The sequence below is a fragment of the Heterodontus francisci genome, chromosome 1 (assembly GCF_036365525.1).
Source record: "Heterodontus francisci isolate sHetFra1 chromosome 1, sHetFra1.hap1, whole genome shotgun sequence".
Classification (NCBI taxonomy): Eukaryota; Metazoa; Chordata; class Chondrichthyes; order Heterodontiformes; family Heterodontidae; genus Heterodontus; species Heterodontus francisci.
The window spans coordinates 275,261,860-275,274,387 of record NC_090371.1 but is presented as its reverse complement, the minus strand read 5'-3'; the positions used below and the strand labels follow the sequence as shown (position 1 = coordinate 275,274,387).

Here is a 12,528-nt window from a genome sequence, read left to right as displayed (position 1 = left end):
TCTCTCTCTCTTGCTTTCTCCTAGGTCATCTTCAAAGGGGTACGAGAGAAGAAGAGAGGAGAGATCAGCCTGGACGATATCAGCCTGCAGAAAGGCCACTGCTCTGGAAAAACTCTGAGACAATAGTAAAACACAGAGAGCCACTCCTAAAGGGACTCCATCCCGTTCCCCCTCTACTTGTGTGAGGACTGGATGTGAAGGGAGAGACTTAACAGCAGGCTGCCATTCTCTTTGTTTGCACAAATTGCAGCTAGGAGCCAATCTACCCTAGACAAGGCCCTCTGAAGGCACAAGACCTTCAAACAAACTCAGCATTTTTATTAAACCTTACCTTATGTGTATCTGTGCTCCTGTAATGCTGAGGAATGTGGCTATAAAATCGCCAAAGATTAAGAGGCGCTGATTTGAACACAACTTTTCCTAGTTAATCAACATGTTACTACATTACGTGGGATAGCAGGATGTGGCCTGGCTGGATGCCAGTAACACCTGAAACCCAACGAATCTTGTTTGTGTAGTTCATTACCCGGGTTCGGTACCGCTGTCTGAAAACCTCCCAAAGGGTAGTCCTGGCAAGTGTTGTGCCTCAGACAGGAGACTTCTCATACAAACTGAACCTTGCGCCAAGTCACTGCCATTCCGGAAATTTCCATGTCTAACGTTAGACCGACCCCACCCCGGATTTGTAGTGGAGGGTGAGAGAGAACCTCTTTGCTGTTTTATAAGAGACTCCTCTCAACAGTCAATTAAAATGACCCACCTCCTCTCTCCTCCTTCCCAACACCAATTGCAAACATCACACAGGCCTTGTGGGAAGCTGTATATTTTAATGCCCTCTGCCTCATTACAGGCAAGAAGCAGGGGACTTCTGTTAAATTGCTCCCACTATTGTCTCAGCTTAAAGCTGAAGGGTGGCTCTTCCCCACCTTCCCTGCACCCCCTCCCCCCATGTAAAAAACTTTGCAACAATGGGAAAGCACTAGTGTCATTGCTAGGGGTGAGGAAGGCCCTGCAGTGTCCAGGATCTCACCTATGATGTATGTATGGACTGTTCATTAACAGCCCCCATAACCACCCAAAAATGTACTGAAGTGTAAATGAATTTATATTGTTTTAGGCTATTGTCTCACTCTCTATTTAAAATTAACGTTTATCTGATCTAGTATTTACTGAAACTATCTGTATTTGTTGAGATACTCCATAGTACTGTACATAACATTGCAGGGAAAAATTGTTTTACACCATGTACTTCTACAAGCTTTTGCAGGCAGCTATTAGAGGGTTTGTAGCAGTGTTTTGTAAGATGGCAGTATTAACAAATCAGAATGTGCAGTTTACTCCCCATTTTGTAAGGCCACAGAATCACTGCTACAAAACTGGAGAATAAACATTAAGTATGCTCGTTTTTTGTAATGCAGTATTTTTTTTTAACTGATTGTTTTCCATTTAGGAGGAGCATAGCGATATTTTCAAATCATAATGGCTCTTGCTCAGTAACCAGGATGCAGGACGCCAGTCCTGTATGGATGGGAGGAATCCCTCGTCTTGGCTTTGTTTGTATTACTCTTAAACAGGCCCCATTACACTATTATAGTAAGGCTGCAACTGTGCCCCTTCCCCACACCTTAGTCACTGTTTACATGGTAGCTTGAGAATGGGATCATTCAGATCAGTAGGGTCATTCCTCGAATACGTTCCTCCTCTATGTTGGTTTTTGTTCACTTGTTTAATAATCCATGTTAAACAACACCCATAACAGCACTGGGCGGCACTCAAGCCCAGAGCTCACTTTGTGATTCCTAAGGCACAACTTTTACAATGGTGCTTGTACTATTTAGAGGCTTCATTTATTATTTCTTGCTGTCATATTTTATTAGTAAATGATTTTTTCAGAACTTATATTCTTCCCCTGCTTACCTTGCTCATTGTCAGCTGATCTTTGAAGTGCAATTGCCTCTCGTTAAAGATAATCAGCGAATGTCCAACACAGGCCGTGAGTGGGCGATGAGATATTTATTACAGAATATTTAATACGGGTGGGAATGGCATTTCTTTATGAAGTTCACGACTGAAAGTCTTCTTTCGTTTTAATCTTGTCATCGTTCGGCAAAAGCTATTCCAGACACCAGAGGGGCTTTTAGGGAAAAAAAAGTTCTGTTTTTTGTAATAAAACCAACATGTGCAAAGGTGTCTGGTCTCATTGTTGAAAGGTTCCAGCTCAATGGTACATATTACCAGTCCTTGAATACTAATGCCCCTGACAGTCCTGCAGCTGTAGGTGAGAAGCAGAGCTGGAGAAAGGAAGCCCACCCACTCTCGACAACCCTGACCCTGCTGGAAATGCCCCAGCTGTTTTAAAAATCTTGTGCCGGTGATGTTTTTGATGAACTAAGGTGCTTATAAGCCAGGGAAATGCATGGAGTAGGTGGGGAGGGGAGTGGGGGTAGGGGGGAAAGGAGGAGGAAATTTGCTGCGGCACCAACAACCCCACCGGGCTCCAGAACAAACATCGTTTCTCTTTTCAAATACCTCTCACCTTCTCCGTCCTGTTTTTGCAACACAAATGATTGCTGTGATTGCATATATGAAACCAGCCATTGAATGTTTGAACTCCCTCTCCCATTGTTCTGCACCTGGTCATAATGAGTGCTGGAAACTCGCGGACATCCAGTGTTGCTTGCTTTTAAAAAATGCATTGGTCACTGGCAAAGCCAGCATTCACTGCCAAAGCCTAGTTGCTTGTAAGAAGGTGATTGGTGGGTCTGATACAAATGAATGGACATGGTAGGCCACTCAGAAGGCAGATAAGAGTCAACCACGTTGGCGTGAGACTGGAATCACATCTAGGCTCAGACTGGGTAAGGATGGCAGGTTCCTTCCTGAAAGGGATGTTAATGAACCAAATGAGTTTTTAATGATACTTTGACAGATTAAAAAAATACTGAAGCTGTCATGGTGGGATTTGAACTCCCAGTTCTCTGGATTATTAGTTCAATAAGGAATATATTATGACATTATCCTCATTTACATTTGTGGCCAGGCACATTATAGGCACACCCCTATCCACTTTGGACTTTCAATAGGGCAGAAATCTGGGTTCTGCCCCAATTTCTGGTCCCTCACTGTGATTGTGCTGTATAACCACAGCCAATGCCTCAGTAAACAGTAGCGTTTGGACCATTTTCCTGCCAGCAATTCATACTTTGAAATAAAATTCCTGTATTTTTATCCCATTGAGGAGCTGATCCATATACACCAGGAAGGATCTGGGTTCAATCCAAGGCCTGAATTTGCTAATCTCAGCTCTGGGGGCTGGTCTGGTGGGTGGTTGCTGGTAGGGTCTCTACAGGTGAGTTGTGGGTGGGTGGAGCGGGGTGTGTGCGTGGCAGTGGTGGTAGCTGGTGGTCTAATTGGCCTTGTATACACTGGCAAGATTTTTAAAAAAAAAATGTCTGTTCAAGCCCTGAGGTACAAGCAGAAATTGTTGACAATGCACAGCAGGTCAGTTGGGTATTGACAGAGAAAAGATGAATTCATACCACATATGACCTCCTTCCCAGAATTTTTTGATGTTACTCTGGATATATTACTGCTTGTGAATATACACAACTGTATTGGGACAACATGGGCTGAATTTTACCAGCTCCTCAGTGTCAGGGGTCGTGGTGGGTGGGTGGGGCACATAAAATACTTGCGGGAGAGGCCCTCCATGATCCACGATGCCGAAGGCCCCGCTGCACTTTACAGGTGGTGGCGAGGCCTCGGTGTGGTACTAGCAGGGCTTTATTTTCAGGTTTAAATCAATTCAAACAAAATGCTAATTATCCTTACCTGCTCCCAGCGGCTGTCCCATGCTAATTTTACGGCCGCCAGCTGCAACGCACGCGCCTGCGAAACTCCTTTTGGAGTTCTGAGGCGAGACACTGGTTGGGTGAGGGGGTGGGGGTGGAGAAGGATTGAAATTATCAGGGCGGGCGGGATATGGGATAATGTTCAATGAATAAAGCAGCCCCGAATGTTGTTATTATATTCAGAACTAAATAATCTTATCACTTTCAATGGTCATTAATAATAAAATACTGCCTCGCATGAAACCACCTGCAAGTCCCTGACAAAGTGGAAAATTGCCCAGGTAGGTCCTGTCAATCCAGACAACTAACACTCCGTCAGTCTAACCTCAATTATCGACAACGTGATGGAAGTTGTCATTGATAGTGTCATCACTTGCTCACCAATAACCTGCTCAGTTTGGGTTTTGCCAGAGCCACTCAGCTCCAGACCTCATTGCAGCCTTGGTCCAAACATGGGCAAAAGAGCTGAATTCCAGAGGTGAAGCAAGAGTGACCGTCCTTGACATCAAGGCAGCATTTGACTGAGTATGGCATCAAGGAACCCTAACAAAATTGAAGTCAATGGAAATCAGTGGGAAACTCTCCACTGGTTAGTTTCATAGCTAGCATAAAGGAAGATGGAGGTTATCGAATTCAGCCCCAGTACACCATTGCAGGAGTTTCTCAGGGTAGAGACCTAAGGCCAAACACCTTCAGCAGCTTCATCCTAAGGTCAGAAGTGGGGATGTTTATTGACGATTGCACAGTGTCCTGTACCATTTGCAACTCCTCAGATACTGAAGCTTTCTGTGTCCACATGCAGCAAGACTTGGATGACATTCAGGCTTGGAACTATAAGTAGCAAGTGTCAGACAATGACCATATCAATGAGAGAGAATCCAACCGCTGCCCCTAGATATTCAACACCATCAACATCCCGGAGGTTATAATTAATCAGAAACTTAACCGGGTCAGCTGTGGTCACAAGAGCAAGTCAGAGGCTGGGAATTTTGCAGCGAATGACATATCTCGCGATTCCCCAAAGCATTTCCACCATCTACAAGGCATAAGTCAAGAGTGTAATGGAATACTCTCCACTTGCCTGATGAGTGAAGCTCCAGCAACACGCAAGAAGCTCGACAATGTCCAGGACAAAATCGCACACTTGACTGGCACAGCATCCAAGGGAGGCAAAATGCCCCCAGAATTATTCAATAAAAAATTGGATACTACAATGGGAGGATGTTAGGGTTTCTCTGGATGGATGAATTAAGATAGGCGGAATTGTCTTTCTCATCTCTAAATACCTTGTTATCTTATAATTTGGGGAATTCCAAGAGTACTTTAATATGACTCCCGAAAAACTAACTCTACCCATCCTGAAAATGACCTCGGGCCATAGGTTACAGGTCATAGTGAATATAAAGTATGTGTGACAATGAACACAAGGTATACATGGCAACTGACATGACTTGTACATGATGAGCAGTATAAGGCAAAAGCCAATGACAACTAGCCTAAGTGGAATCACAAAGGCTATTCTGATGAACACAAGGCATTCATGCTAAGGTATACATAGCGTGTACAAACACAGCTCTCTGAAGATACTAGGACAGGTAGATAAGATGGTTAAGGTGGCATAGGGTATACTTTCCTTTATTAGATGAGGCATAGAATATAAGAGGGGCTATTCTAGAATGGTATAAAATGCAAGTTAGACTGCAGCTAGGGTACTGCTTATGGTTCTGGTCATCACATTACAGGAAGGATGCAATCGCACTTGAGAGGAGATTTACCAGGATGTCGCCAGGACTGGAGAATTTTAGCGATGAGGAAAGATTTGGAACATTCTGGATATCACAGAGTTAGGAAGGATGAGAAAGTGTCAGAACGGCAGAAGATATTTACTAGAATGGTATCAGGGATGAGGGACTTCAGTTAAGTGGAGAAACTGGAGATGTTCTCCTTAGAGCAGAGAAGGTTAGTAGATTTGATAGTGGAATTCAAAATCATGATTAGTTTTGAGAGAGTAAATAAGGAGAAACTTTTTCCAGTGGTAGAAGGGTTGGTAACCAGAGGACACAGATTTAAGGTGACTGGCAAAAGAACCAGAGCTGACATTAGGAAAAGAAAATTTACACAGCGAGTTGTTGTGACAGTTTCAACAGTAACTTTCAAGAGGAAATTGGATAAATACTTAATGGGAAAACATTTGCAGGTATATGGAGAAAGAGCAGGGGAAAGGAACTAATTGCCTAGCTGATCAAAGAGCTATCACAGGCTTGGAGGACTGAATGGCCTCCTTCTCTTCTGTCCTGTACCATTCTACGATTCTATGAAATGAATAAATTTCATTGTTGTAAGCACTTCTGCTCTTCTCTGCGGTAGAGAGGGAGGGGAACAGCAATGTTATGGGAACGTCATCACCTTCAGATCACAAACCATCCTTCCTTCAATGGCACTGGGTTAATATCCTGGAAATCCTTACTTAACAGGTTTGTGAGACCACCATCACTACAAGGACTGCAATGGTTCAAGAAGGCGGCCCACCACCACCTTCTCAGGAAACTCAGGATGTGGCCTTGCCAGCATTTCCCACATCCAGAGAACAACATCCCACATCCAGAGGGCAGCACAGTGGTGCAGTGGTTAGCACCACAGCCTCACAGCTCCAGTGACCCGGGTTCAATTCTGGGTACTGCCTGTGTGGAGTTTGCAAGTTCTCCGTGACTGCGTAGGTTTTCTCCGGGTGCTCCAGTTTCCTCCCACAGCCAAAGACTTGCAGGTTGATAGGTAAATTGGCCATTATAAATTGCCCCTAGTATAGGTAGGTGGTAGGGGAATTGATGGAAGGTGGGGATGTGAGAGGGTAATGGGATTAATGTAGGATTAGTGTAAATGTGTGGTTAATGGTCAGCACAGACTCAGTGCTGTATCTCTAAATAAAAAAATGTGCCACAGACCATTGGCAATCAAGAGAAGACTTCAGGGATAATTGATGAACAGATATTACTGTTCAAAATTATCTAATGTGCGAAGAATAAACATCAGAGGTCCTTGGCCCCTCTCCCAGGCCTTCTGAGTCAACCCTAGACTTGGGTGTTATTTAGCACCATTCCTGTATTCCTGTACTGGATCTGAGTTACAGCTGTATCTTTTTGACGAATCGGAGTTTCTAGCTTCTCAATATTGTGTACCAAGGGAACTCGTGCACATTAGAAAGATGACTATCCGAAATTTCAGGCTCTATTACCGAGTTAAGCACAAGTTCAGCTTCACATGTGCTACAGGATATCCATCACAGCGGGCATTGGAAAGAAGCCATGAGGTGTGGAGATGCTGAAACGAGGTCTGACTTGAGAATGAGTCAATTGGTGCAAGGCATTAATAGATAAAACGCAGGACAACTGATCAACTTACGTGAGAGCGACAAAGCACGCCCTATCCCGGAAGTCAAAGTCGACGTCGTTACAAAACTGAAAAGAAATATTTAAAATATCCTGTCCCACCTCCTGGGAGAATAGCCTCCCGAAGATCAGGAGACTGTAAGTATGGAATCACTGCCTGATTAATGCAGATGCCAGTGCCACATGGGTCACTGCTTTCATGAGTGGAGTAGCAACACAATTGCTATTAACAATTTGCAGTTGCAGTGATAGCGAAACCGTCAGCGCACGCGTTCATTACTGTGAAAAACTGACAGCAACTTCTGGCATCTGCACATGCACAGTTAACTGCAAAAATCCAGAAGTTGCTGTCAATGACATCCTGCTCCTCCACAAGGTGCGCTGAAGCAGCCCTCACAGATGTAATCGACATAGAATCAGTGAGTTAGAACAAAGAACAGTACAGCACAGTACAGGCCCTTCGGCCCACGATGTTGTGCCGAACCTATTAACCTACTGTTGACGTGAATTTCAACTTTTGATGAACTACTCTTGCTGTAAAAAATACTGACAATGTTAAGGTTGGTTACTGAGGTATAATTGCATTTTTAATAGTGTGCTAAGTCATAATTACTGCTGAACAACCCCTCTGGATCTGAATAACTATGTTTACAAGTGTGGAATCTCATTCCCTCACAGTAACATTTAAAAATGCTATGATTCTTAAAATATTAAAGATTTGTTTTTAAAGTTTGTTTGATATTTCTGTTTCAACCTTAATCCCACGTGTATTTCCCAATCTTTTCCTTCTGTAAAACGATTAAAAAGTGAATTATAATCTGTGGTTTTTACTTCCTAGTTTGATGTCAGTGGGAATTCTTCAATCTGATTGGATTAGACTGCTTGATGACGTCAATGTTGCTTGTGACACAATTTCCCTATAGATGGAGCTGGATTAAAAGTCAGATTGGAATAAGGGAAATCTTTATGTGCAGCTTTTCTTGAGGTTCGTGGCGCAGGCCATCCCTTCGCCACTGACTGCAAAATCCAAGCCTGTAAGTTATCAGCTGACCATGAGGTGGTGAGGGTCACTGAACAGAAAAAGTCCCATGAACATGTTGGAGAAGCGTCATTACCAATATGGTGCCAAACTTTATAACCAAGGCAGCCCTCTCAACCCACCAATGGAAAGCAAAATACTGCAGATAGTGGAAATGTGAAACAAAAACAGAAAATGCTGAAAATACTCAGCAGGTCTTCCAGCATTTTCTGCTTTTTGTCCCACCCCACAATGTGCTTTGTCTCCTTTTGGAGAATAGCCTATTCACTTTTATGTGAAGACTGAAATAACAGGGCAACACAAAGAATAGTGGGTATCTGGAATGAGCTGCCTGAGGAGGTGGTGGAGGCAGGAACAGTAGCGACATTTAAGAGGTATCTGGACAGGCACTTGAATGAGCAAGGCTTAGAGGGATATGGAATTAATGCAGGCAGGTGCGATTTGTATAGATAGGCATTATTGTTGGCATGGACGCGGTGGGCCGAAGGGCCTTTTTCTATGCTATACGACTCTATGACTCTAAAATGAATGCTTACTTCACTAAACAGCCATTCGTTAGAGCTTCTCAGAGGTCCCACATTATAAAAAACTCTGAACATTCCTATGTCTCAAATGTGAAAAATTTCAGTCACTAACCTTCAAGATTCATGATTACATATTAAACGCTGACGTGGAATCTCTCTGGAGGTTGTACTTTAGTCAATTAAAAACACACTTACTGAAATCCTCAGAGCATTTACTCTTCAAAACTGCAGCTGCTTTTTTAGATTGCAGTTCAAAGCCCTGACTCATTGCATCCAAACCTGATAATCCTTGCTATGCTCAAACAACAAGTTATGTTTTCTCAGCGGTAGCCATGATTATGGAAGGAGAAACTTCATACAAAGCTTCCATTGTTCACTGGCATTTAGACTGTACAGTAACTACTAAGGGAAGATAAAATCCCCAGGCTGCTGCTCTGATAAACACTGGAAATCGCGACCTGAAACAGGGTTGTATTCGGTCTTTTTGTCAGGCAGAAGAAATAGCTCATTCAGGAATAGGCCACACTGAGAAGAATCTGGAGCTAATGAAGGGCGAAAGGCCATCCATCCAATTTTTGCTCTGTTGCCACCCATTTCATAGCTTAGCAGAAGAATGAGAATTAAGACAGTAATCGACAATTATTTTCAGACACTATGTAAGAAATGCTAATCTCAGACAATGTTCCTTCCCTTTAGAAGCTCACAATCAAAAGTAACTGCCATCTCTGCCTCAGATAGGGTTTGCAGCACTTAATGGTGGTAATTTTCTGCTCAGATTTTTTGCCCTAGACTATGAAACCTGGCAGCCAATTTTCTCAACCCACATGCTCATTGTACTCAGTAACTATGAATCATTGCGACTTTACAGGTCATTCAATTTCTTCTCTCTAATTAGAGTGTTTTTATCCACTCCCTTTGTCCCGTTCCTGTTTAAATGCTGTTCACCTGCTCAGAAGGATCCACACCTGAAAGGTTAGCTCACCCTGTTCGCTCCACAGATGCTGACTGACCCACTGAGTTTTCTCTGATGAGTCTTTAACATTTTCTTCCTGACATAATCATCCTCTGGGAATTAGGAAGCATGATCAGCGTTAATGAATGCAAGGAAGATCTTAGGAATGTTAAGCCATTGAATACACTTCCCCGTTTTGAGCTATTTTCCTTTAGTACTGTACATGTCCCAGTCCACATGACAAACTGGCAGCTGAATCGGTCAAGATTGCAAGATTGAAGTGCGACACAGCGGGACCCATTCTCTGATTTTTGCACCCCTTCTATAGGAAATTCACCTCAGCTCTTCCAGAATGACCTGGCTGAGACTGATGGTGCATTTTGTGAAAACACTTGGACTATGTGGCCTATCACTCTGCTGTTCCCTGCCGACTACATACCTTAAATAACTTGTACGGAAATACACCTGAACAGTCACAGCAGTACAACAGAAAACTTTAGTGAACATTTCACAGCAGCAGCTTCTTATCATCCCAAATTTGGTGTCATGGGGATCTGTGCCACTTGAAATGTCAATGCGGGTCACAAACATTAGTTAGTTCAGATAGTCTGGTGGGATAGCTGCACTTCCCGGTTTTGTTTTTGCAGGAGGTCTGACCACCAAGACTTAAATTTCTCGAGGGATTTCATTTGTCCCCTGAGGAAGCAACTTTCTTTAAGGTTACTTTGATTTTCTTTGCATCTGTTTGCATCCAAGTGCATATAGTGTGCATCAAGGCACATAGAGCAAAGGCAGGTAAATGGGGTTGAACTACAGATCAGCCATGATCTAACTGGATGGTGGAACAGACTCAAGGACTGAATGACCTACTCCAGTTTGTACATTTCTAGTGCCCTTGGGGGGGTGGAATTATTCTGCTTCTTGGTATCATATTTCCTCACGTAACTGATTTCTCAAACAAAATCAGTAGTTTGGAGACAGATATTTGGACATCTTGGTTGCCATATTTCAGAAGTGCTTTAGCAAATCAGGCAGCACACATGATGTCAGGCACTATTAGACCCTGCCACAAAATATAGCATTGCTTACAAAGTGTACTGGGAATGATTTTCTATTCGACAGTGACATTTTTGGGAACTGTATTTAAGAGGTGAAATCAAATAATCTCATGCACTACAGTATCAGGCAACTTAAAGCACATCCTACAACAGGGCATAACAATGAGTGGCCTTCAGTTTCGTGAGGCTTAAAGCTTGAAACAAAAATCCAATTCAAAAATTAGTGGGGCTAGCATTCTCTGAAATGAAAATATTTCAACTACACTGAGGGGAAGGTTCTTCAGTGCTTAGCTGGTCACTAAGGAGTAAGATAGGGTACCTTATTAAATGCTAATTTAATGGCAGTGATTCTAGTGCTTATGTAAATATTTCCTAGTTCCTTCTATACAGGCTGATCTATCAAGGCTCTTTAGGTCAACTTAAGTTGCTAAACAGGTTATTGCAGAGTTTCGCCCCAGTATTTTTACACTCTTTCAGACACAATTAAAATTTTTTAAAAAGGCAATAAAGAGTTTTTTTTGGTGTCTCAGATTTAAATAAAGATTGTGTTAGAATATTCCATTAAAATCACCGTTCACAATCAACAACACAGTCTCACTTTTGTGCAAACATTCAAAAATATGATTCACAATGGGTCTGTTAGCTGAATGGCACTTAGATGTAATTCTCTACTCATACAGTGTTGTACATCAGAAAACGCTGTTCCGCAGATTATCACCTGTGTTACAAGTGACTGAGTCACTACGCTACAGGTTACTGATTATGCACAGCTAGGGATTCATAGAGAGGGATTTTAGTCTCGAGTGCCTGTGCTGTTTCAATGCTGGTGCTGTCACTGTCTCAGCCACGTCCAATCTGCTCCATCTTCCCCTCATGTTGTAGGCGGAAAGATTCAGATCTGAGGTGAAGGGACCATTAGCAGCCCTGTCGGCTTCATCTTGCTGATGCCTCCATCCAAGGTGCAGACGCGTGGGTAACCCAGCTTGACTAAATGAGCTGTGAACTGAAGAAGAAAGACGGAGCCATTAGCTACAAAAACGTCATAAGAATAATTGCTTCACTGTTCAGGACTGAGGTTTGTTATTGGAAGTACGACTGGGTGAAGAATGTTTGAGAGCTGGTTCACTAATGTCGTTTGGGGAAGGAAACCTGCTTACCTATATGTGACTCCTGTCCCATCCCAACGTGGCTGACTCTTAACTTCCCTTTGAAGTAACCTAGCATGCCATTTAGTTCAGGGAACTAGGGATAGCCAATAAATGCTGGCCCTTTCATTTGTTAATGTGACTTTTCCTTATGAAATATACTTATTGCGAGGTCTTAAAATAAACCCAAAGGGAAGTTCATCAGTAATCTTGTAATATAAGGAATTGCTAGACAAAAAATAAAGACCAAGGTCCATCTAGCTCACCTTTTACCATCCGGGCAGTCAAATGATAAGAGAATGGAGTTGTTGACTTTCATAGCAACCAATCTCTATTAATTATTCTACAGAAGACCCAAACATGACAGCTTTTGGAACCATAGGTCCAAAGTCACCAGCCCCTCCCAAGATGCTAAACTTACCCCATGTCATGTCTCAAATTACTCATATGCTGTATCCAAAATATTATTTGCTGCAGGAAATCTATCTAATTTCCAACTGAATGAATCAATAGTAACCATCTCCCTAGGCCACATGAAAGCCCTGTACTTTGGGAATGGCATTCCACAAAGAA

General features: G+C 42.8%; 2 protein-coding genes across 9 annotated transcripts in view; one reads left to right on the top strand and one right to left on the bottom strand.

The window, feature by feature from the left end:
• Nucleotides 1-1,402, top strand: part of npnta (nephronectin a) — a 103,610-nt gene extending 102,208 nt beyond the window's left edge. For all 3 annotated transcript variants that reach the window (XM_068045752.1, XM_068045735.1, XM_068045742.1), the window contains one exon: nt 25-1,402. In XM_068045752.1, the coding sequence (XP_067901853.1) occupies nt 25-126 (102 nt within the window). In that variant the 3' untranslated portion in view covers nt 127-1,402. The remainder of the gene's footprint in view (nt 1-24) is intronic.
• A 6,408-nt stretch (nt 1,403-7,810) lies between these two features.
• tbck (TBC1 domain containing kinase) overlaps nt 7,811-12,528 on the bottom strand; it is a 196,372-nt gene continuing 191,654 nt past the window's right edge. For all 6 annotated transcript variants that reach the window (XM_068045581.1, XM_068045572.1, XM_068045590.1 and 3 more), the window contains one exon: nt 7,811-11,813. In XM_068045581.1, coding sequence (XP_067901682.1) covers nt 11,703-11,813 — 111 coding nt within the window. In that variant the 3' untranslated portion in view covers nt 7,811-11,702. The remainder of the gene's footprint in view (nt 11,814-12,528) is intronic.